Genomic DNA, 24,918 nt, shown 5'->3' with positions numbered 1-24,918 from the left:
AGTCACGAAAGCTTCAAATCTACAAGTTTCAAGGAACCACATTTTACAAACTGCAGACTCTTTTCACGTATTGGCCGAGACATTGTCTTCAACGTTGAATTACAAATGACCACACATTGTGTAATTTTTGTGAAATAAGCATCCCAGACTGGATTCCGTCCTGTCTTTCAAACAAGGTGTGGCTATGGAGAATCTTGTCTGTGATGGCTGCACACTGGTATGGTTTGCGCGGTATGGCGTGTCCAATGCAGCATTTATTTCAAGTCCCACAAGGCGTGATTCGCGTGGCGATGTGAATGTTCAAGCAGTAATTGTGCGGCAATACCCAACACTTTTTTCAAAGTAATTCATGCCACGAAATGCAGAAATGACTTTTATCAGATTCCAGCAAAACGCAAATGGCTCACTGTATTGGTGTGTTATTCAAATAGCTATGTGCCAAAAAGATGTGGCACTACTTAAGCATATTGGCACAAGATAGAGGAAAGTGGAAACAAATTACGAAATGCTCAGTGGAGGACACCTACGGGCTATCTGCTCACGGATTGTGATGATGATGAAGTACCTGCCAATATTTGCTTTGGGCCTGATGATTTTCATGCTTAAAATACATTTTGTTTTTCCAACCAGCCCAGTGCCCATCTGCATCTCGCGGTGAAGATGAGGAGCCATGGGAGACATCATCATCATCATCATAATAATGTCGGAGCCTGTGACGCTGAACGTGGGCGGACACCTTTACAGCACGTCGCGCGCCACGCTCACGCGCTACTCGGACTCCATGCTGGGCGCCATGTTCAGCGGGGACCTGCCAACGGCGAGAGACGCGCAGGGACACTACTTCATCGACCGCGACGGGCCGCTCTTCCGCTACGTGCTCAACTTCCTGCGCACTTCAGAACTCACCCTCCCGCAGGACTTCAAGGAGATTGTTCTCCTACGAGAGGAGGCTGACTTTTATCAAATAGAGCCGCTCATTCAATGCCTCAATGAGCCAAAGCCCCTTTACGCGTTGGATACTTACGAGGAGACAGTGGAGCTGGCAAGCACTCGCAAGCTAAGCAAGTACTCGAACCCAGTGACGGTGATCATTACACAGCTCACCATCACAACCAAGGTGTTTGCACTGCTCCAGAGTATCGCTGGAAACTTCACGCGCTGGAACAAGCACATGATGGATACGCGCGACACGCAAATGTCTTTCACGTTTGGGCCGTGTGATTCTACGCAAGAAGTGTCGCTGCGCGTGCACCTGTGGGAGTACATTGCACGCCAGGGGTTTTCTCTGAGATGCTCCCGCGTGCACCACATGAGTGAGCGTGCCAATGAGGAGACAGTCGAGCACAACTGGAGCTTTTGCCGCCTGGCGCGGAAGACCGACGATTGATCGTCGTGGCCTGGTGCATTTTCCACCACCTTGTCCCCTTTGCACCTCCTGTGAGTTTAGATGTCGGGACTCGAACCAGTGAGCGTATGCCGTGAAATTATAAACGTTGCACGTCGCCCATCGCTCCTACTTTTTTACCAAAACACCTTCCCGTGGGCACAATGTCTCGTCCTTGAGCAATGAACATGGACGCCGGGTTTTCATGGCAGGCCCCGATGGGCTGATATAACTAGACCCTCTTGTGACCGCTAACAACACGTACCCCAGCGGTGTATGACTATTGGGGGATCTTTATTTCGTGACATCCAGTTGTAGCCTCGTAGCCCACGATTTTCAGCGAGCGCATAATCAGACTGGCATAGGGCAGGAAGAGCTGGTACAAGAGGATTCGAAGTGGTGTGTTTCGTGTATTTGGGATGAGAGGTTATATAAGGTGCTTTGGGATGCTGGGGTTAGATATTAATCGGCAACACGCCCAGCCACCCTGTGCCTTCCCAGTGGTGATGTTTACACGCTACACCAGGGGCTCTTATTAGGCCGAGTCAACCTCCGGAAGGCCCACAACAGAATCGGGATCGAACCCATGCTGCCAGAATCATAATGGTTTCCTCCGGTATCAAGAAATATTCACGTTATGTTAATGCAGTACACAACTGCACCACCACGCCATACACTGCTGTAGTATGTGTATGTTTGATGAGTGAGATTCTCTTATCCAGCCAGTGAAGAATATCTGAAGCAGCCCTGGTCCTCTCCGAAGGTCGACTCAACCTTAAATGAGAACTTGGGATCGTGTGTAAACATCACCATTGAGACTAAGGTGGTGCTGGCAACCCAGCCTCCCTTGGTGCTGCTAACAGCATTTGCCGCAGCAGCCTGTGGAGGAGGCCGTCTGTAAATGACGTCACGCACCTGGGGGGGGGGGTCAGACATTTGTGACGATGTGTGACGGGGGGGGGGGGGTTTGAGAAATGTGACGTCAAATCAAAATGCGCAACTTTAAATAAATATAGACGACACGTTCTACTTAATTAAATAGACTTTGTAATAAATGTTTTCTCCTACAACATCAGAGTGCAGCGCCACATTAAATACGCACCGCAATGACAATAATAGTTTAAAGCGATTTGAAGCAGGGTTTTCTTTTTTTGGGGGGTGGGGCGGAGCAGAGTTTTGTGGCGTCATATTTGAGGGGGGGGGTCTGACTTTTTGTGACCCCGAGTGACGAGGGGAGGGGGGGTCAAAAATCGGCCAAAATCGCGTGACGTCATTTATGGACGGCCCCGAGGTTCTACAGGGGATATTTGGTATACTGAGCGGTGGCGTAGTGGTTAGTGCATCGCGCTATCAACCCAGCAACATGGGTTCGATTCCAATCCACGGTTAATATCCGTGCTGATTATCTTAACAGGTGATGGTCTCGGTACTTGGTGTAGTGTGTAAAGGTGAGCACGAGGGAGACAAAGGCGGCCAGGCATGGTACTGGCCACACCCTCCCCTTGTTTGCCATGTTGTCCTTCATCGGCAGAGGTTCCTTATTTGAATTTAGTGGCCGCCCTTATTAATTCTGAACTTGTATTGTATATAACTGCGTGATCAGGAAATGCAGGCAAACATCTTATTTTCATAATTGCTGTTTTTCAATAAAAAATCTACTTGGACAATACTTCGATGGAAAGCTTTCGTGACTGCAGGGATTCATCTGCTTGGTTCTTTCGGTAAAGTCACGAAGAAGGGAAATAATAAAAAAGTAATTTGTAATAATTTTTAATAATTATTATAATTATTAATAAATAATAAATAATATTCTTATCTTTTATTTTTATTATTTTATTATTTCCCTTCTACGTGACTTTACCGAAAGAAGCAAGAATATTAATAATTGAGTTGAGTCTTTAAATAGACATGATATCAAATCGAACATCCTCCGTTTATTACACGCTTTTATGTAACTCGCTCTGTTGTCGTTCTACAGTATCCTCAAATCTTGTAACTCAATTTTAACCCGCTTCCCAATGTGGTATCGACTACACACTTGGTATACTTATGTCATACTGATGACAATACTATATTCTATCATAAAAAATACATACTGTATTTTAAAACATTATTTTTTATATGTTACGTTTCGTCTTGGCTCTAATTGTCCACGCTCAACTGACGTTGACCCTTTAGTTATGGCAAGCTTCAGAGCCACTTCCTGGAGCCGTGGAGTTCTGCCATTACTAGTACCGTACATTTCATTAAAGCGTGTTTTAGAAAAAGTTTTTAAAAATATTACTTATTTCAGAAGGAAATTATTGATTTGATTTAAACGGTGCTCTGAGAACACTTGAGAGCCTGTTAGGGGAGGGTTGGGACGTGTGTGTGTGCAGCATGGGGGAGGATCATCGTAAAGACAGCCCAAATAAGTCGACAAATATCCACCTCCTACCATTTACATGCCTCATTCCTGTAACAAGACACCTTTAATGAGTGAGACAACTGCATAAATACACACTACAGGTGCACACCTGTCAACCCTTTATCAGTGGCTATCTTGATAATTGGTTCTTTACCCTTCTATCTGGAAACAAAACTGACACCTTTTTACAAGGAGTCATGTTTGCATAGACCACAATACCTGCAGTCATAATGCAAACAAAAAACACAACTCTGATAATGTATGCACTGTCCTTGAAGTTGATTGGTCCACACCCGAGACAGCTTTCCTTAGAGCCTAGTCTCTCACATGGGTTGGACCAGATGACGCCAAAAGGCGCACTGGGCGCAGTGGCTACCTTATTACATACCAATTCAGACCTTACTGGTCACCCCGTGCCCTTATACATCTCAACGTTCATCCTACAAAGTTCCATCACAAGAGAGAAACCACGAACTAATGGACTACTTGTTTGCCCGTGTTGAAACGGCTGTACACCGTCTGGACCTGAGAACTCAATTTCCCTGCACAAGAATACGGGTGAACCTCATGGGTTGACGGGGATGTGTTACAATGCCCCACCCTGCTGCTCTCTACAAAACAGATGAATAATTGTCTGTACATATGTAGAGAAGTTCCGACGGACGTACTCGTAGACGGAGATAAGTTAAGGGCTTCGCCAGGGTTTATTAAAGCTGTTACAATATTACACAGCAGGGTACACAACTCCCAGGGTTTATTGGAGCTTATCAATACTACACAGCAGGGTACACAACTCCCAGGGTGTATTAGAGCTTATCAATATTACACAGCAGGGTACACCACTCCCAGGGGCTAGGGGGGTCCTACTCTGAGTCCGGGTCCCTGCCGGCTCGCTCCGGTCTCTCTCTCTCGTGTCGGATCGTGGACTCTTGCCGACTCCACCGACTGGAGAGAGAAGCACCTCTACGGCTACCACCGGCTTCTCCCCAGACTCACCACTCGATCCCTCTCTCTACCCCTGGTTCCCTCTTCACCCTGCTTACTCTACCCGTTCCCACAGTGACCCCGCTTACGTCACGGGGTATCCCTTAAGTACCCCGGGAGACGTGACGTCATCGCACTGAACGGCACACCATGACGTCACGTCCCCATTTTACTCCTCTACACATATACATTACTGCAGGGTGCTTCAAACAAATGTGAACACCTCGGAGAATTTGCAACAATACCACAAGAAATGTGCCTCCGGGCTTTGGAGACCACCTGGAGAAGATTCCAGGCACGTGTTGACAATGATGGCGAACAATTGGAGACTCTTTGACGTTTTGAAGCTATTAACATTACATTTGTTATCATGTAACAGTGTATTATTTTCCGTTCTTTTTCCATTAAAAGCGATAGTATTATATACATGTAAACATTTATTTGAAGCACCCTGCATATTAATTAAACATGAATTCCTCTTTGCTTTTTTTGGATAAAGTCACGTAGGTAAAACAATCAGTAAAATAAAATAAATGACAAAGAGTATGAACCCTTGCAGTCACGAAAGCTTCAAATCAAGATGAATTTAATATTAATTGACATTTAATTTTTTATATCCGTTGAAATGGAACATCTCGCTTCCGAGTGTATCCAGGGTTTCAACATATTCATAGCAAGTATGTAATTCCTCGTAACATAATTTTTTAAATCTATATCGCATACAGTTTGAATCGAGACATTGAATATATATCATACCCAGTGGAACACATAAATGAACAAGTGAATAACTAAATTGTGTACACTGCCGGTTCACGTAGAATGTACTTGAGCTAAACAGGCAGCGTGCATCGTGAACGACTCCACGCCATGCTCAACGTAACCTGTGTCCTGCCCATGATTCTAGAATTCCTCCGAGGCATCGTATTCCTGATTCTAAGGTAGGAATCGTGAGACTCCTCGCTCAGCTGTGGCTTTCATTCATTTGGATGATGATCGTTATAAGTAATGAGGCAGCTGATTGGCACAGTTGGCCTTATGCATGTGCTATGTCACAAAATGTGACAGAGCTTCTAAGTGGGGCATGTGGAATGCACGTGCCATGCACTATCGCGTTGCTTGACCTGAAATCATAGCCGGGGTCCTGTTTGTGTGTTACGAGTGTGCTTGAGCGCGGGTGTTCGGCTACTCTAATGGTGGCACTGGCTCTAAAGCACGCGGTGCACGTGGTGACGCTGACAAGGGAATGCCGCGAAGTCAATTCGTCGTGAGATTTTCTGCATAACGGCGATCTGCTTGACTTGGATGGTTCGCGCTGCCCCGCGCTTTTTCAGCCCGCTCGGCGAACGCCAGGGAGGCCACGACATGCCGGTCCGTCCTCAACCCATCCGTCAGCCACCTGAGCCGCATGCTGACCGACACGCACGGTGCAGCTTGCACATCTGAAGAGTGCTGGGAGTGAGCTGCAGCTATGGAGACGATTTGAGGTGACAGCGCTGACCATCACTTTCAGTTGATGTTTGTACAACGATGACTGCGTACTGGGAGTCTCTTTATTGTTGATACACAACAACCACCCCAGGCCCGGCTTGCTCCTGCTCTTGAAGCTCTTCCCTTCCCTAGAACGTCCCCTCTCCCCATGCTCTCCCCTTTTGTCCTTCTCGAGCCCTCCTTCTCGAACTTTCTCTCACTTTTTTTTTACCCCAGCCAATTCCCGTCCTTCTTCCTAAACGGTTCTTACCAGAGGTCGCAACCGGATACCCGTACCCTACCCGATACCTGGCTACCCGTACCCGGCCGGGTACGGGTACCCATTTGCGACCCTGGTGCGGCCAGGTACGGGTACGGGTACGGGTAAGGAATCATAACCCGTTTGCGACCTCTGGTACGGGTACGGGTAGGCCGTGAGTCACTGGTGAGTCACCGTTTGTCACTCATTTCCCAACGTCTTGTCTCTTCCTCACAATTCAAGTTCCTAGAATCAACCCACCCACGCCTGCAACATGGCTTCATCCCAGAGGTCGCAATCAGGTACCCGATACCCGTACCCTACCCGTACCCGGCCGGGTACGGGTACCTGTTTGCGACCCTGGTGCGGCTGGGTACGGGAACGGGTAAGGAATCAAAACCCGTTTGCGACCTCTGGTTCTTTCCGTCGCCTCCTGGTTCAACTCTGCTTCCCGTTTGAACCTTTTATCCCATCCCTTCAAACTTTTCCTCCCGACCAATCATCCTGGAGGCCCCTCTACACCATTAGGATGCTTCGGTCAACTGCCTGGAAGTCCGTTTGGCTGCTGCACCTTTGCTTGGGGTGAGCGTTTTCTAATTTCGGCCATTACATTTGGATCCAAGCTTATGGAGGAATGCCCAGGCTCGCAATTGGAATGAGTGGAGTCATGTACATTTCTTAGCCATCCTGTGCATTATTCTAGTCTGTGTTCTGTAACCAAGTGGAGGCCCGATCGTATTATTTCATGCAACATTAATATGGGAACCTAAAATAACGTACGAACTTTTCTTACCTTTTCACAACTGTCTTGTAGACGATTGTTGCGCTGTATGCTCAAGCTGCATAGATATAATCCGGAGCCTAATGAATGTGTAAAGTAGTAACTTGGCGGGAGACGACTTGACGGGTAGCACACTCTTTATTAACACCAACTTATATTACACGGGTGGCTAACTGCAGCCTAACCCACGATGTTCCCCTGGCTACTCCCTCACGGGCTCTTACGCCCCGTAGCTTCTCGGAACCCACCCGGCTGGGGTGTCCGTCTCGACTCTGGGTCCCACAGCCTCGTCCCACATGGACGTCAGACCACGGGTCCCACAGTCTCGCCTCTGAGCCGCACAGGGTCCCGGCCCTTACAAGGACAGTGGGACTAGGGGTCTCGGGGCCCTACCTCTTCAACTCCGTCTTCGATCTTCAACTGGTTATCAACTCTCCGAGTGCTCCCGCGTGTCCCCCTTTATAGTCCTCCATGCGGACGTCGCTGAGAGCACCCACCCCAGTTGACCAATCACTGCGCGCTGCCCACGATCCTATTTCCCACCTTGTGTCAGCGCGCACAACCACGCACCCCGCGCCGCCCCGTGATCCATCACTGTCGGTCGCGCGTCAACACCACCACACTCGATGTAGCCACGCCCGGCGCGCTCACACACACGCCGCCCCTTTGTCAGCGCGTACCGCCACTACACAATCACTGATCTGAATTCCCACATCGTGCTCAATTCCTAGATGCCACGATTTCACCTCACCCATCGCCCCTCTGTAATTGGGCTATATTTGTCATAACTTTTTCTCAATTCTCACGTGTGTAATGAGCCCAGTTCATCAGTTGGTTCCATGGTGTAATGGTTAGCACTCAGGACTCTGAATCCTGCGATCCGAATTCAAACCTCGGTGGGACCTTCCCATAATTTTACGAATATTTAAATTCTACTTTTGTTACAATTAAAATCTTGAGTTCTGAGTTAACGCGTTCCTTCGGAGTGGGCAGGTAGGAACTTGGTTCAACCCATCCGAGAGCGTACGTGTTTGGGAGGGGCTATGCACGACAGACAGACAAATAATCCCTGGTGGAACCAATTGTCTTTTATTGTTGCAATAAATACGTCTCCGCATGTCGAGTAAAGGAATTGTGAACTGAGCTGTAATGGGTTCAATGGTGTAATGGTTAGCACTCAGCACTCTGAACCCTGTGTTCTGAGTTCAAACGTCGGTGGAACCAAGTGTCTTTTTGTGTTGCAATAAATACATCCTCCGTATGTCGAGTTCAATCAATGTATTCGTTCTTATTTGACAAGTTACATTTCTTTGGATCTCGTAAGTTTTCTTGAAACCCATCTTGCTCTTACAAGAGCTGATTTCAATGCTACAGCTCCCACCACAGCTCAGTTCACAATTCCTTAGCAGGCGCCGTTTTCTAGTTCGCCTTTAACGCCCTGAAAAGTTCCACGTAAACGGCCTTCAGACAAATAAAAGTCTTTACCGCACTAACTCCTTAGAGGGCTTAAGCTCTGCTTGTTGGTCAGTGATTAATCGATTCAAATTTTTATTGAGACCACTTCATTGATGCAAAAAAGAAAAACCTGCGGCAACGATCTAACCACCGCTGGATGAAGATATCCGCACATTGCCGCAAATTCACATCGGGTGAAGAAACAATTGATTGTGGAGCAACGCTTATTTAATCACTCCATCTCTGGTGCACGTGTTCTAGGGCACTCAAACCTGAGCTAGCACACTTAGATTTAATTTATGGATGTACTGCCTGTTGTTCATACGTTTACACTATCATAAAACATTACCAAATGTGTGAATAATGTGCGTGTTTAACCCCGTTTTTCTCTCCCCAATAATTTATTTAGGAGCAAATCTTAAAAAAATGCACAACACAGGTTCCACCGAGATTTGAACTCGGATCGCAGGATTCAAAGTCCTGAGTGCTAACCATTACACCATGGAACCAACTGATGATACAGGCTCATTACACACGTGAGAAAAAATGAAGATAAATCGAGACAAATGACAGAGGGGACATCGGCAGGTGTCACCGTGGCTTCTAGGAATTGAGCACGATGTTGGAAATCAGATGAGTGATTGCAGATTTAGTGGTTGTCACGTGAAGTCATTTTGGGAGCACAGCACTCCCGTTTGGCTCAACAGTCAGGTTGCCTTAGATCCTGAAGTCAAATTAAAACTCACATCTCGTAATTTTAATGACAAAACTACATGTTTTTTTAAACGTGGCGGGGTTACAAACGAGACGTGAACATAGTTCACAGAATTTAGAGTCCTGAGTGCTAATAACCATTATAACCGGCACACTTGCCCTACTAACTTCATAATCTCTTAACAGCAACCACTCATTCTTTAAAAAAAGTTGGAAGCAGCATTATTGTTTTAATGATTTAATACAATTGATTGAACCCACTCTCGTGTTGACTGTGTAACAAGCTTTCTGTGTGAAGGTTCCATGGTGTAATGGTTAGCACTCAGGACTTTGAATCCTGCGATCTGAGTTCAAATCTCGGTGGAACCAAGTCATGATTAAAAAATTATTTTGGTAGTTGTTTCAATAATTGGGATCAACAGTTCTTAGTAATTATTTAAACTGCTTTTTCGTTTTATAGGTAGGAACAATAAGTTCCACACTGCTCACCAGGGATTTTTTGTCTGTCTGTCGTGCATAAATATATATATAATATAAACAGCTCTTTGATTGGTGGAGACCTCCTGCCGGAACGGAGAGGGGAGGGGCCTAAGGGAGGAGGGTGTCAGGGGAGGTGCCTAAGGGAGGGGGGGGTCAGGGGAGGGGCCTAAGGGAGAGGGGGTAAGGGGAGGGGCCTAAGGGAGAGGGGGTAAGGGGAGGGGCCTAAGCAAGGGGGAGGGGCCGATAGTGAAGGGGGCTGTCTGCCTGGCTGGCTGCCTGGCTGCCTCAAGTCACGTGATCTTGTACACAGGTAGAGGAACAGCAGGTTCCACACTGCCCACCAGGGATTATGTGTCTGTCTGTCGTGCACGAATGCGCTGTCCAACCAAGTTCCGACCTGCACACTGCGAAGGAACGTGTTTTTTTCCGTGTGTCTGTCCCGTCCGTCTGTCTCCGTGTGGACGCTAGACTTGCGAAGGGTTTGGCTCGCGAGCCGTGGAGTTGACGTTGACGACGAGTCGCTGGTTCCACGCCGCAAGCCCCGCGGTGAGCCGGCGCTGTTCCGCTTTCCCATCCGGAAACTTGAAAGTAGTTAAATGAACAGTTGAGTGCCGTTATTTCGCATCGTTTAAAAAACACGTTCCTTCGGAGTGGGCAGGTAGGAACTTGGTTGGACAGCGCATTCGTGCACGACAGACAAATAATCCCTGGTGGGCAAGTATGGAACCTGTTGTTCCTCTACCTGTGTACAAGATCACGTGACTTGAGGTAGCCAGGCAGCCAGCCCCCTTCACTATTGGCCCCTCCCCTGACCCCCCTCCCTTAGGCCCCTCCCCAGACCACCCCCCCATATCCTCAGGCCCCTCCCCTGACCCCCCTCCCTTAGGCCCCTCCCCTCTCCGTACCCGGCAGTAGGTCTCCACCAATCAAAGAGCTGTTTATATTATATATTTATTTATGCACGACAGACAGACAGACAGACAAATAATCCCTGGTGGGCAGTGTGGAACATTGTGTTCCTGCCTGTGTATTTCCTTGCGCCACTCAAGCTGCCTGGAGGTTGCCCCGAGCGGGGAGCTCACACGGCCGAATCGAACGAAGAACGCCACTTGACCGACTCAGAACGAGACGGTTCCGGGGCCAAACCAGAGCCGGTCTCGGACGCACCGCCCAGACACGGAGGGTGACACGCCCCCTCCACCACTCTAGCCATGACTGCCCCACGGTGGCTATGAGATGTTGACTACCTCGCCTGGTGCGCAGGAGGTCTGTGTCTCTCTCTCTCATCATCATCACGGTGGCTATGAGATGTTGACTACCTCGCCTGGTGCGCAGGAGGTCGTGGGTTCGATCCAGACCATGGCTACGCCTGCTGCTGTATGTTTGGAGTTTGTGGTGTCTTTCTCATCATCAAGGTGGCTATGAGATGTTGACTACCGCGGCTGATCTACAGGTCTGTGTCTCTCTCTTTCATCATCACCACGGTGGCTAGGAGATGTTGACTACCTCGCCTGGTGCGCAGGAGGTCGTGAGTTCCATCCCGACCCTGACGCCTGCTGCTGTATATTTTGAGTTTGTGGTGTCTCTCTCATCATCATCACGGTGGCTCGGAGATGTTGACTACCTCGCCAGGTACGCAGGAGGTCGTGGGTTCGATCCAGACCATGACAATGCCTGCTGCTGTATATTTGGAGTTTGCGTGTCTCTCTCTCATCATCACGGTGGCTATGAGATGTTAACTACCTCGCCAGGTGTACAGGAGGTCGTGAGTTCCATCACGACCCTGACGATGCCTGCTGCTGTATACTTGGAGTTTGCGGTGTTTCTCTCATCACGGTGGCTAGGAGATGTTGACTACCTCGCCTGGTGCGCAGGAGGTCGTAAGTTCGATCCAGACCATGGCGACGCCTGCTGCTGAGTTCCATCCCGACAGGCTAAAATAACCCCTGCCCCGATTAAACCCGGGTATAGTTTGGCCCAGTCCAGAGTATACCCGGGGGGGGGGGGGGGGATGAAGTCTCCAAGGCTAAACTAGACCCCCCGGGGGTTTAAACTCGACTGGGCCAGACCATACCGCTCCAGGCCAGACTCTGCCCATGTGAAAGTTCAAAGGCAATTATCCAGACAGAGAACAGGCGACAACGAACTGCAATCGATATCTAAAACGCGTAAGCGTGGAAGTAAGAATCTAAATTTGATCAATTGAAGCATTTTTAGGGTTCAGGGGTTATTATTAAAGTTTTTTTCTGGTTGAAGCAGTCAAAGTCGATGTGTTTACAGTTTAAAATAAAATGTTGGAAAAATTTAGTAATTCACGTGTATATCGCTCAACGCCATTACTATCACGGGGGTATGATTTGGCCTAGAGGGGCATCATTTGGCCTAGGCCATAATATACCCGGCTATAATCTAGCCTAGGCCGTTTAGACCCCGGGTATACTACACCTGTGGGTATACTACGGCCTGTGGGTATACTACGGCATTTGGGTATACTGCGGCCTCTTACACCGGGTAAAGTCTCGTAATTGGAATGACCATTGTCAGCCGTGATTGATCTACGGCTGAATGAAAGCCTCCCCAGCTATCGTCATCTCTCAAGATCCTAACACAGGATTATGTCACGTTGACAAAAGACAAATAGTTCACTGCAGTCACGAAAGCTTTCAATCAAAAGATGCACACATTTATTTAAAAGCAAACGGGCATGTGTGGATACTACCCTTTGACCTGTATCACAAGAACAACGGGTCTCACCTGAGTGATCTGTACAGGTTACTTCCAAAAACACAAACTTTGTCCTAACATCACTTATTCAATGTTTGACCCTTATAAATAAAATGTTGCATGTACACAAAATCAGTGTTCATTCTAAATTATTGACAGACATTTTCCATTTTAACAAAATGTAATTACTGCAGTGAAATATACTGCACCAGGTTAAGCTATTTCAAATAATTATGCACCGTCTGCTTAACAGTGGATGTAAAACATACTATTGTGTCATTCAAAACGAGTAGGCCATTGCATGCTTGCGTCTCGAGTCAAAATGTAGCAAATTCTCAACATTACCGACAAATTACACAACTGAGATTAAACATCATCGCCCCCTACTGACAGGCTCTTGTTCACACACTCTTTGGTTCTTTCAGTAAAGTCATGTCAGTAGCAAAAATAATAGTAGATCAGGAAGTTTAGATCGTAACACAGGGATCTACCCAACCCACAGGGAACACAAAGACTGGCCGCTCACTCTTACTCTGCAGGTTGAACCCAGGAACTGAGTGTTCAACTTCACATTATTTTCATTAAAGGCCCGTGACAAAGGAGCATCTATTGGAGCGACGTCTCAAGCTGACACATCTACCGGGTCTCCCTTTGACTTTGTGTTTTCTAAGAAGTTCATCCACACCTCCACCTCCACAAACTGCTGGGAGTTGCCTCACTCTGCCTCACAGTCAGAATTCCCCTCCTGCTTCACGTTGCCTCCATCAATGTGAAGGTCCCATTTTGCAGTATAATCTTCATCTTCACATTTTACCATCACTTCTTCACTCTTCACCATCACTTCTTTGCTCTTCACCATCACCTCTTCACATTTCACCTCGATACCTTTAAGTGTCCAAGCTGGGATTTTCCTCCAGTTATTGTTTGATGAGGGATGGGCTCATTGCGGCACTTTGACTTTCACAAGCTGATTTCAGACTCCACTCCTTGCAGATCTTCTGATGCTTGTGTGTTCTCTGGTGTACTTGAAGATTTGATGACCGTGCAAACGCCTTCCCGCCAAGTGCACCTGAAGGGTTTCTCTCCTGTGTGTGTTCTCTGGTGTCTTACAAGAGTAGATGAATCCACAAACGCTTTCCCACACACACTGCACTTGAAGTGTTTCTCTCCCGTGTGCGTTCTCTCGTGTCTTTGAAGATGTTCTGACCGTGTAAACGCCTTACCGCAAAGAAAGCACCTGAAGGGTTTCTCTCCCGTGTGTGTTCTCTGGTGATTTTTAAGAGCAGATGACTGACAAAATGCCTTCCCACACACAGTGCACTTGAAGGGTTTCTCTCCTGTGTGTGTTCTCTGGTGGGCCTGAACAACGGATGCTTGTGCAAACGCCTTCCCGCAAATCGTGCACCTGAAAGGTTTCACTCCAGTGTGTGTTCTCTGGTGTATTACAATATTATGTGACTGTGAAAATGCCTTCCCACACACACTGCACTTGAAGGGTTTCTCTCCCGTGTGTGTTCTCTGGTGTCTTTGAAGAGTTTGTGACTTTGCAAACGTTTTCCCGCACAGAAAGCACCTGAAGGGTTTCTCTCCTGTGTGTGTTCTCTTGTGATTTTCAAGATGATACGACTGTGAAAATGCCATGCTACACACACTGCACTTGAAGGGTTTCTCTCCCGTGTGTGTTCTCTGGTGTTTTTTTAAGAACAGATGACAGTGGAAATGCCTTCCCACACACAGTGCACTTGAAGGGTTTCTCTCCTGTGTGTGTTCTCTGGTGCTGTGTCAAATTTCCAGTGCGATCCGTGCTGTATGCACTCTGGTCGCATTGTTGCCTTGCCGTACCGAGCTGTGCTGACTGCCTTTGCTCCATTAGACCAATTCTGCAGAGGAAGCGTCGAAGGAAGCGTCAGCTGCAGACAGATAATAGGAATGTCCACACCATTCTAGATTTGAAGCTTTCGTGACTGCAAGGATTCATATTCTTAGGTTTTTTCGGTAAAGTCACGTAGGTAAAAAATTTAAATTAAAGTAAAAATAAACAAATTAAAAAATTCACGACGTTTCGGAAGCAACACAAGCCTCCGTCTTCAGGTGGAACCGTCACAGCCACGACAGCTGTATCAAGTAAAAAAAGAAATACAAAAAAAAATACAGCTGTCGTGGCTGTGACGTTTCCACCTGAAGACGGAGGCTTGTGTTGCTTCCGAAACGTCGTGAATTTTTTATTTGTTTTATTTTACTTTTATTAATTTACATTTTTTACCTACGTGACTTTACCGAAAAAAACCTAAGAATATATCCACTCCGGTATCGAGGCACAGAAGAACGCATACGTACAGTCACACTTGACTTACACGTCTATACTTATTCATATATTCATGATGTAGTAAAAACGTTTCTCAAATTCATCACACGGGCTGTGATGGCACACAATGAGAGGGCAAGTGGTCATAAATATGCCTGGGAGCCCTCGTATCTTAAAAATGAATGTTAACCCAAAACTCCGAGCACACAATTTCGGCTGTCTGGCTACAAAAGGAATATGTATAAAAGCTAAATTCAGCTGACATTGCAAAGGGTGTTGAAAACAATTCTATTTGTGCTATGCAGAAATGCATAAATTAACGTTCAATCACAACTTAGATGTCCTTGAATGCTGGGATGAACTGATCCGAATTCAGCTGCATGTGCTTCCAGAGGGAAACAAAAATAAACTATTGTTTTGATATAACCTCAGTGTTCAACAGAGTTAATCGACTTTACTGCGAACACAAACTTTACACTGTCACGGGTAAACAAGTAGTGGTTTGACCAGAACCATGCCTGGCCACCTTCATCTGCTCAGAATAAATGATTCCTCACTCCACCAAGTAATTAATTGAGGATCAATCAACATAGCCGAGGCTAACTGGAGTTTGTGTGTCTCTCTCTCTCCGTGGTGAGATGTTAACTACCTCACCTGGTATGCAGGAAGTCGTGGGTTCGATCCCGGCCTTGGCGCCTGCTGCTGCTGTATATTTGGAGTTTGCGTGTCTCTCTCTCCGTGGTCGCGTGGATTTTCCTCCGGATCTCCCGGGTTTGCCCTCCACATTTAGAGTCAACATCAGCACGAGTTTAGCGTCTTTGACCGATACACATTTCCACACGTATTCTTGGTTCTTTCGGTAAAGTTACGGAGGTAGAAAATATCAATAATAGATAATAAAATTAAATAAAATAAAGACCACTTGTGTTGCGATCGAAACGTCGTGTTTTTTTTCTTTATTTACAATTTAATAATTTTTATTTCATCATGTTATTTTTATTACATTTTCTGTCTAAGTGACTTTACCGAAAGAACCAAGAATATGAATTCCTGCAGTCACGAAAGTTTTAAGTCAACACATTCACACGCAAGTTCACAAAGCCTCACCTTGCGTTGTGGGCAGGTAGCTTCTGAGAACAAGAGCGGTAGAGCAGCTCAAGCCGGCTTGGCCTGGTAACAAAAAATGAAAAATAGAAACTGCATGAATATTTACAGTGAGGGAAAAAAGTATTTGATCCCCTGCTGATTTTGTACGTTTGCCCACTGACAAAGAAATGATCAGTCTATAATTTTAATGGTATGTTTATTTGAACAGTGAGAGACAGAATAACAAAAAAATCCAGAAAAACGCACGTCAAAAATGTTATAAATTGATTTGCATTTTAATGGCGGAAATGAGTATTTGACCCCCTCTCAATCAGAAAGATTTCTGGCTCCCAGGTGTCTTTTATACAGGTAACGAGTTGAGATTAGGAGCACACTCTTAAAGGGAGTGCTCCTAATCTTAGCTTGTTACCTGTATAAAAGACACCTGTTCACAGAAGCAATCAATCAGATTCCAAACTCTCCACCATGGCTAAGACCAAAGAGCTCTCCAAGGATGTCAGGGACAAGATTGTAGACCTGCACAAGGCTGGAATGGGCTACAAGACCCTCACCAAGCAGCTTGGTGAGAAGGTGACAACAGTTGGTGCGATTATTCGTAAATGGAAGAAACACACAAGAACTGTCAATCTCCCTCGGCCTGGGGTTCCATGCAAGATCTCACCTCGTGGAGTTGCAATGATCATGAGAACAGTGAGGAATCAGCCCAGAACTACACGGGAGGATCTTGTCAATGATCTCAAGGCAGCTGGGACCATAGTCACCAAGAAAACAGTTGGTAACACACTACGCCGTGAAGGACTGAAATCCTGCAGCGCCCGCAAGGTCCCCCTGCTCAAGAAAGCACATATACATGCCCGTCTGAAGTTTGCCAATGAACATCTGAATGATTCAAAGGACAACTGGGTGAAAGTGTTGTTGTCAGATTAGACCAAAATGGAGCTCTTTGGCATCAACTCAACTCGCCGTGTTTGGAGGAGGAATGCTGCCTATGACCCCAAGAACACCATCCCCACCGTCAAATATGGAGGTGGAAACATTATGTTTTGGGGGTGTTTTTCTGCTAAGGGGACAGGACAACTTCACCGCATCAAAGGGACAATGGACGGGGCCATGTCCCGTCAAATCTTGGGTGAGAACCTCCTTCCCTCAGCCAGGGCATTGAAAATGGGTCGTGGAAGGGGTATTCCAGCATGATAATGACCAAAAAAACACAGCCCAAGGCAACAAAGGAGCAGCTCAAGAATAAGCACATTAAGGTCCTGGAGTGGCCTAGCCAGTCTCCAGACCTTAATCCCATAGAAAATCTGTGGAGGGAGCTGAAGGTTCGAGTTGCCAAACGTCAGCCTCGAAACCTTAATGACTTGGAGAAGATCTGCAAAGAGGAGTGGTGGGACAAAATCCCTCCCGAGATGTGTGCAAACCTGGTGGCCAACATAAAGAAACGTCTGACCTCTGTGATTGCCAACAAGGGTTTTGCCACCAAGTACTAAGTCATGTTTTGCTGAGGGGGTCAAATACTTATTTCCCTCATTAAAATGTAAATCAATTTATAACATTTTGACGCGTTTTTCTGGATTTTGTTGTTGTTGTTCTGTCTCTCACTGTTCAAATAAACCTACCATTAAAATTATAGACTCATCATTTCATTGTCAGTGGGCAAACGTACACAATCAGCAGGGGATCAAATACTTTTTCTTGGTTCTTTCGGTAAAGTCACGTAGAAGGTAAGTAATAAAACAACAAAAATAAAACAATGAAATAATATAATAGTAATATAATTATTTTTATGTTTTATTTTTTATTATATTATTACTTCCCTTCTACGTGACGACTTTACCGAAAGAACCAAGAAATTGAATCCCTGCAGTCACGAAAGAAGCTTTAAATCTAAATTTAGATCAAATACTTGTCCCCTCACTGTAACAATAAAACAGAGTTACAAAGTGGCGAGCCGCGTGAAGACACATTAATTTAAACTAACTCAGGCGAGGGCAGGAGGCAAGGCCCCGCGTGGCCAGGCCGCGCCTTGTGATGTTCCAACCTGGATATCGATTCCAATGCTACTCAATTGACATCCCTACGAGAGGCTCTACCTTGGTAAACAACCACAAACCACCACGAGAATTTATCACCTCAGATTTCAGATAAAGCGTGGAGCGGGCAGCTTCCTGTTACCTCGTGACGTCACGCGGCAGCAGAAAGTGACATGACGTCACTTCCGGGATACAAGACACTCCCCTCCCACAGATTCAGCAGTGACCATCGCGGAGGTGACGTCACGCACCACAAGGGCGTGGTGGAGTGTGACGTCACAGAGCTGGATTGGAGTTTAAGTTTTTAGATTAAATTTCCATTGCTCCATCTCTTGAACAGAGACCCCTTGGGTGTGTGAGCTGAGCAACTACAACGTGGACATTATTGTGTGTGTACACAGTGAGTGTGTGTACACTGTGTGTGTACACTGTGTGTGTATACTGTGTGTGTGTGCACAGTGTGTGTGTACACTGTGCGTGTGTGTGTACAGTGTGTGTGTGTACAGTGTGTGTGTGTACACTGTGTGTGTGTACACTGTGTGTGTGTGTACTGTGCGTGTGTACACTGTGCGTGTGTACACTGTGTGTGTACACTGTGCGTGTGTACACTGTGTGTGTACACTGTGTGTGTATACTGTGTGTGTGTGCAGTGTGTGTGTACACTGTGTGTACACTGTGCGTGTGTGTGTACACTGTGTGTGTGTGTACAGTGTGTGTGTGTACACTGTGTGTGTGTGTGTACACTGTGTGTGTGTGTACTGTGCGTGTGTGTACTGTGCGTGTGTACACTGTGCGTGTGTACACTGTGTGTGTATACTGTGCGTGTGTACACTGTGCGTGTGTACACTGTGTGTGTACACACGCACACTGTACACAGTGTGTGTACACACACTATGTACACTGTGTGTGTGTACACTCTGTGTGTACACATTGCGTGTGTACACTGTGTGCACAGTGTGTGTACAGTGTGTGTACACTGTGAGCGTGTGTGTGTACACAGTGTACACACACACACGCACACTGTGTACAGTGTGGGTGCACTGTGTACACTGTGTGTGCATTGTGTACGTACAGTGTGCGTTACATGTACGCACACAATCAGACAAGTATTCATTCTAAATTATTGACAGGCATATGCACAACATTTAATTACTGCAGTGAAATATACTGCATCAGATGACATCTTATTCTCTGGTTCTTTCAGTAAAGTCTCGTAGAACGAAATTTAATAGAATACGACGTTTCGATTGGAACACAAGCAACCATCGTCAGGTACAACAAGTGAATGAGAAAACATAGTGAACTTAGAAATATAATGCAACACAACACAAGAGTCAGCCAACACAACAGTCAACACCCTACCTGGTTGATTACGTTCTGCCAAAATTGAACAATTTAGTTTAGATAACATCTTATTAACAAGGAGCTATTTAAAGAATGCACCCTCTACTGAACAGTGGATGTGAAACACATAATTGTGCAATTCAAAACGAGTAGGCCTTTGCATGTTGGCGTCTGGGTCAAAAATGTAGCAAATTCTAAACATTACCTACTAACGACACAGCTGAGATGACAGATCATCGCCCCCTACTGACAGGCTCTTGTCCACACGCAGGCCGGTGCAGGGCCACCACCTTGTGCCACACAGGGGCAGCTGCTACTTGGGGTGCTCTTAGAATGTTTGAGACGAGGTACGATACAAAACTCCGAGTTGCTGAGCGGATTAAGTCAGCACCATGTAAAAGCAATTATAACATCGTGAATGCTTGGGAGCTTATTGGCTCTCAGAGATCTACCCAACACACAGGTCCACAAAGACTGGCCACCCTTACCCTGCAGACTGAACCTAGGAACCGAGTGTTCAACTTCACGTTATTGTCATTAAAGGCCTGTGACAAAGGTGCATCTATTGGAGCGACATCGTCTCTGGCTTACACATTTACCGGGTCTCCATTTCACTTTGTATTGTCTCGGAGGAAGTCCACCGACACCTCCACTTCCACAAACTGCTGGGAGTTGCCTCGCTCTGCCTCAGTCAGAATTCTCCTCCTGCTTCACGTTGCCTCCATCCATGTGAAGGTCACATTCTGGACTTGAATCTTCATCTTCACACTTTACCTTCACTTCTTTACTCTTCACCATCACTTCTTCACATTCCACCTTCACCTCTTCATATTTCACCTCGTTACCTTTAAAAGTGTCCAAGCTGGGATTTTCTTCCGGTTCTTGTTTGATGAGGGATGGGCTCATTGCAGCACTTTGACTTTCACAAGCTGATTTCACACTCCAGTCCTTGTGGATCTTCTGATGCTTGTGTCTTCTCTGGTGTACTTGAAGATTGGAAGAATCTGAAAACGCCTTCCTGCACAGAATGCACTTGAAGGGTTTCTCTCCCGTGTGTGTTCTCTGGTGTCTTTTAAGATCTGATGACCGTGAAAGTGCCTTCCCACACACAGTGCACTTGAAGGGTTTCTCTCCCGTGTGTGTTCTCTGGTGTTTTATAAGAGAAGATGACTGTGAAAATGCCTTCCCACACACAGTGCACTTGAAGGGTTTCTCTCCCGTGTGTGTTCTTTGGTGTGTTACAAGAGTAGATGAATGTGCAAATGCCTTCCCACACACACTGCACTTGAAGGGTTTCTCTCCCGTGTGTGTTCTCTGGTGTCTTACGAGATGATGTAAAAAAGAAAACGCCTTCCCGCACAGAGTACACTTGAAAGGTTTCTCTCCTGTGTGTGTTCTCTGGTGTCTTTTAAGAACAGATGACCGTGAAAGTGCCTTCCCACACACAATGCACTTGAAGGGTTTCTCTCCCGTGTGTATTCTCTGGTGTTTTTTAAGAGAAGATGACTGTGCAAATGCCTTCCCGCACAGAGTACACTTGAAAGGTTTCTCTCCTATGTGTGTTCTCTGGTGTCTTTTAAGATTATTTGACTGTGAAAATGCCACCCCACACACACTACACTTGAAGGGTTTCTCTCCCGTGTGTGCTCTCTGGTGTCTTTTAAGATAATATGACCGTGAAAATGCCTTCCCACACACACTGCACTTGAAGGGTTTCTCTCCTGCGTGAGCTCTCTGGTGCTGTGTCAAATTTCCAGTCCGCTCCGTGCTGTATCCACGCCGGTCGCATTGTTGCCTTGCCGTACTGAGCTGTGCTGAGCGCCTTTGCTCCATCAGACCAAGCGACAGCTGCAGACAGAAAAAAATTATATCCACACCACCTACACGTCAGACACAGAGTAATGCATATACACAGTCACACGTGACTTACACGTCTATACTTATTCATATATTCATGATGTAGTGAAAAAGTTTCCCAAATTCATCACAGAGGCTGTTATTGCACACAATGAGAGGGCAAATGGTCATAAAAATGCCTGGAAGCCCTCGTATCTCCGTGGTGAGATGTTAACTACCTCACCTGGTATACAGAAAGTCGTGGGTTCGATCCAGACCCTGACGCCTGCTGCTGTATATTTGGAGTTTGCGTGTCTCTCTCTCTCCGTGGTGAGATGTTAACTACCTCGCCTGGTATACAGGAAGTCGTGGGTTCGATCCCGACCCTGACGCCTGCTGCTGCTGTATATTTGGAGTTTGCGTGTCTCTCTCTCTCCGTGGTCGCGTGGATTTTCCTCCGAATCTCCCGGGTTTCCCCTCCACATTTAGAGTCAACATCAGCACGCGTGCAGCGTCTTTAACCGATACACATTTCCACACGTATTCTTGGTTCTTTCGGTAAAGTCACGTAGATAGACAATAACAACAGATAATAAAATCAAACAAAGGCAACGTGTGTTGCGATCGAAACGTCGTGGGGTTTTATTTATTTATTTACAATTTGTTTACTTTTAGTAATTTTATTATCTGTTATTTTTACTAAATTTTCTATCTCCGTGACTTCACCAAAAGAACCAAGAATATGAATTGCTGCAGTTACGAAAGTTTAAAGTCAAAACATTGACACACGCGTTGACAAAACCCACCTTGTGTCGTGGGCAGGTAGCTTCTATAAACAAGAGCGGTACAGCAGCTCAGGCGGGCTTGGGCTGGAAAAAAACGAAAAAAAAAACTGCGTTAATATCTACAATAAACCAAAGTGACAAAGTAGCGAGCCGCGTGAAGACAAATTAAACTTAAGGGAGGGAATTAAAGCAAACGCGACCAGGCGAGGGCAGGAGGCAAGGCCCCGCGTGTCTAGGCCCCGCGTTGTAAAGTTCCAACTTGGACATCGATTCACAAGCTGCTGCTGCTCTAGTGACATCCCTACGAGAGAGAGAGCGAGGCTCTAGCTTGGTAAACAACAACAACAACCACAACAACAACCACAACGATGAGAATTTCTCACCTCGGATTTCACTGCACGCGCGAAGCTGCAGCTTGTGACGTCACGCGGCAGCAGATGACATGACGTCACTTCTGTGGTACAAGCAATTCCCCTCCCACAACGAGTGACGTCATTAATATATTATGTTAATGTTTCGCAGTGGGTAGCGCCCTCGATTCCCATGCGAAAGGTCGCGGGTTCGATCCCCGCGTCCTCCACAGGCGAATATATTTTTTACATTTATTCAAATAGAAAACGTTACACATTTGGTGAGTCCATTGAGCAAGGCACTGACCGCTTGATTGGGATTTGCTGTTTATTAAAAGAAACATTGTTGATCGTAATTTTACTTTTACATGGTTCGTATTTTTATTATATAACGTAATAAAATAATTATTTTATGTTTTATATTGTTAAAAAAATAATAAAATAAAAATTTGCCCATGAGCAAAAAATAATTATTTTATTATATTTTTAAATAAAAATAATAAAATAAAATTTTAATGTGTTTAAAAAATGTATTACTTTATTATGTTTTATTATTTTATTATTTCCATTCTACGTGACTTTACCGAAAGAACCAAGAAGATGACACACACAGCTTGCACGATACCAACGACACTAGGACCCTCTCGATGCTACGGAGAGATCGGCGCACCTGGTAGCGTGAGCACGCCACTATGTGTGTTGAATTCTCCGATGTTTTGGTAGCCGGATCAATCCCCGCATCCTCCACGAGGAATATTTTTTTAAATCAAATTTTAAATGTAACATCCATCGTTATTGTTGGTGACATGTTCACATTGGTGAACCAGCTTGACCTCTTGTCGCCCTCGATTTTGCTGTTTTGAAGTCCCTTTAAGGCGAATGAGATGTGACGAGAAATATTTTTTTTTAATAAAAATCTCATCGCGCCTGGCAGGAGTCGAACCTTCTAATCCGCAGGCAGCCGCGTTAACATTACACCACAGAGCCCACGTGATCATGATGGGGATATCCGTTTGGTGAAATTTGTACATATCATGCTCATTGTGTTACACATCTCAAATGCACGTCCAGTACAAGGATAGACGGTGTGAAATGTCTTGCTAACAACACAGAACTCGCTAACACACACGACTGGCACGCTAGTAACTACACTTGAGCCCTCTCGATGCCAAGGAGAGTTTAGTGTCGTTGGTAGCGTGAGCACGCCACTACAACACTAAACTCTTCGATGTTTAGGTCGCCGGATCGATCCCCGCATCCTTCCCGGAGAATATTTTTTTTAAATAAAATTTTAAATGTAACGCGCCAGCGTTATTGTTGGTGACATGTTCACATTGGTGAACCAGCTTGACCTCTCGTCGCCCTCGATTTTTGATGCGGATTTGCAGTTTACTAAACCCGCATCTTAGTTGATGTAAAAGTGCGGCGCGAGTTGCTCGCTGCGCTGAAGACTCCCGCCTCTGGGCGGCAGGCGGCGCTCGTGAGAACGCGAGAGGCGCCAGCTGAGAGCTGCACCCCGAGGAAGCCTCTTGGCGGCTTGTTGTTGTTGTCGCACTGAAACACGTTCATTAGCTTCAGCGCAATCGCTTCTCTGCTCGTGAATGTAAAAACGGAGTTTCCTTTTTGAAAAATGTTGTTTGCGTGGAGGATGCGGGGATCGAACCCGCGACCTCCCGCGCGCTGAACGAGCAGCGCCCCCATCTCAGCTGCTGCCCCAGACACGAGGAGTGGAGCGAGATTTCGGTAAAATCACGTGGAAAGAAAATAGATTTGATGATAAAAAAAATTATTAAACTCTTTAATTCCTGCAGTAATCAAGCTACCTGGGGTAGCTTTGTCTGTGTGTGGTGTGTGTAGTACATAGACACTGCTGCTGCTACTCGCTACGAACGGCACTTGCCCCTACAGCCTGCTAGAGGCTACCTGAGGGAGCTTTGTCTGTGCGTGGTGTGTGTAGTACATAGACCTCCTCCTCATGCACCTAGCCTGGCACAGCAGTACAACCCACGGCACCTGAAGGGTCTGTCCCGTGACCACCTCATGCACCTAGCCTGGCACAGCAGTACAACCCATGGCACCTGCAGGGTCTGTCCCGTGACCTCCTCCTCATGCACCTAGCCTGGCACAGCAGTACGACCCACGGCACCTGCAGGGTCTGTCCCGTGACCTGCTCCTCATGCACCTAGCCTGACGTCACTACTCCCGAGGCGAGTGTGACATGACGTCACTGCTCCCGAGGCGAGTGTGACATGACGTCATCACTCTACCCCTCAACACGTGTTAGCCACGTGCGCTGAACCTGCTTCGCAGCGTACAGGAGCCGAGGGCCAATGACGAGCACACACCCGTGTGTCTCTCTCTCTCTCCGTGTCTCTCTCCGTGTCTCTCCCCGTGTCTCTCTCCGTGTCTCTCTCTCTCCGTGTCTCTCTCCGTGTCTCTCCCCGTGTCTCTCTCCGTGTCTCTCTCCGTGTCTCTTCCACCACCACCAGCACCACCACAGGGT

General features: G+C 46.5%; 3 protein-coding genes and 3 non-coding genes across 6 annotated transcripts; 3 read left to right on the top strand and 3 right to left on the bottom strand.

The window, feature by feature from the left end:
- The first annotated feature begins 634 nt into the window (after window positions 1–634).
- Window positions 635–1,387, top strand: LOC133362780 (BTB/POZ domain-containing protein KCTD6-like). The gene has a single exon (XM_061581731.1). It carries the CDS (start codon window positions 671–673, stop codon window positions 1,385–1,387), a length of 717 nt encoding a protein of 238 aa, XP_061437715.1. The 5' UTR covers window positions 635–670.
- Window positions 1,388–8,115: 6,728 nt separating this feature from the next.
- TRNAQ-CUG (transfer RNA glutamine (anticodon CUG)) lies at window positions 8,116–8,187 on the top strand. Its single transcript has one exon. It is a non-coding gene; the product is annotated as a tRNA-Gln (tRNA).
- A 987-nt stretch (window positions 8,188–9,174) lies between these two features.
- Window positions 9,175–9,246, bottom strand: TRNAQ-UUG (transfer RNA glutamine (anticodon UUG)). The gene has a single exon. It is a non-coding gene; the product is annotated as a tRNA-Gln (tRNA).
- A 502-nt stretch (window positions 9,247–9,748) lies between these two features.
- On the top strand, window positions 9,749–9,820 carry TRNAQ-UUG (transfer RNA glutamine (anticodon UUG)). The gene has a single exon. It is a non-coding gene; the product is annotated as a tRNA-Gln (tRNA).
- Window positions 9,821–12,090: 2,270 nt separating this feature from the next.
- Window positions 12,091–16,132, bottom strand: LOC133362786 (zinc finger protein 664-like). The gene is made up of 3 exons (XM_061581735.1): window positions 16,068–16,132; window positions 13,975–14,535; window positions 12,091–12,119 (listed from the first exon to the last, which is right to left on the bottom strand). Exons 2-3 carry the CDS (start codon window positions 14,294–14,296, stop codon window positions 12,091–12,093), a joined length of 351 nt encoding a protein of 116 aa, XP_061437719.1. The 5' UTR covers window positions 14,297–14,535; window positions 16,068–16,132.
- Window positions 16,133–19,327: 3,195 nt separating this feature from the next.
- Window positions 19,328–21,277, bottom strand: LOC133362785 (zinc finger protein 239-like). The gene has a single exon (XM_061581734.1). It carries the CDS (start codon window positions 21,275–21,277, stop codon window positions 20,132–20,134), a length of 1,146 nt encoding a protein of 381 aa, XP_061437718.1. The 3' UTR covers window positions 19,328–20,131.
- Window positions 21,278–24,918: the final 3,641 nt, after the last annotated feature.

This window comes from Lethenteron reissneri, unplaced genomic scaffold (genome assembly GCF_015708825.2).
Source record: "Lethenteron reissneri isolate LAM-NWPU_2019-01 unplaced genomic scaffold, ASM1570882v1 scaffold_1618, whole genome shotgun sequence".
Lineage (NCBI taxonomy): Eukaryota > Metazoa > Chordata > Hyperoartia > Petromyzontiformes > Petromyzontidae > Lethenteron > Lethenteron reissneri.
Note: the sequence above shows the minus strand (reverse complement) of the source record. Positions and strands in the feature narration are given on the sequence as shown.

Excerpts from the sequence above, each read along its gene's own strand:
- LOC133362780 (XM_061581731.1), top strand. The coding sequence starts at position 671 with ATGGGAGACATCATCATCATCATCATAATAATGTCGGAGCCTGTGACG.
- LOC133362786 (XM_061581735.1), bottom strand. The coding sequence starts at position 14,296 with ATGGCATTTTCACAGTCGTATCATCTTGAAAATCACAAGAGAACACAC. Across the intron at positions 12,120-13,974 it reads AGGAGAGAAACCCTTCAAGT|ATTCTTACTTCCACGCTTAC; the intron begins GCACTGTGTGTG and ends GATCAAATTTAG.
- LOC133362785 (XM_061581734.1), bottom strand. The coding sequence starts at position 21,277 with ATGGAGCAAAGGCGCTCAGCACAGCTCAGTACGGCAAGGCAACAATGC.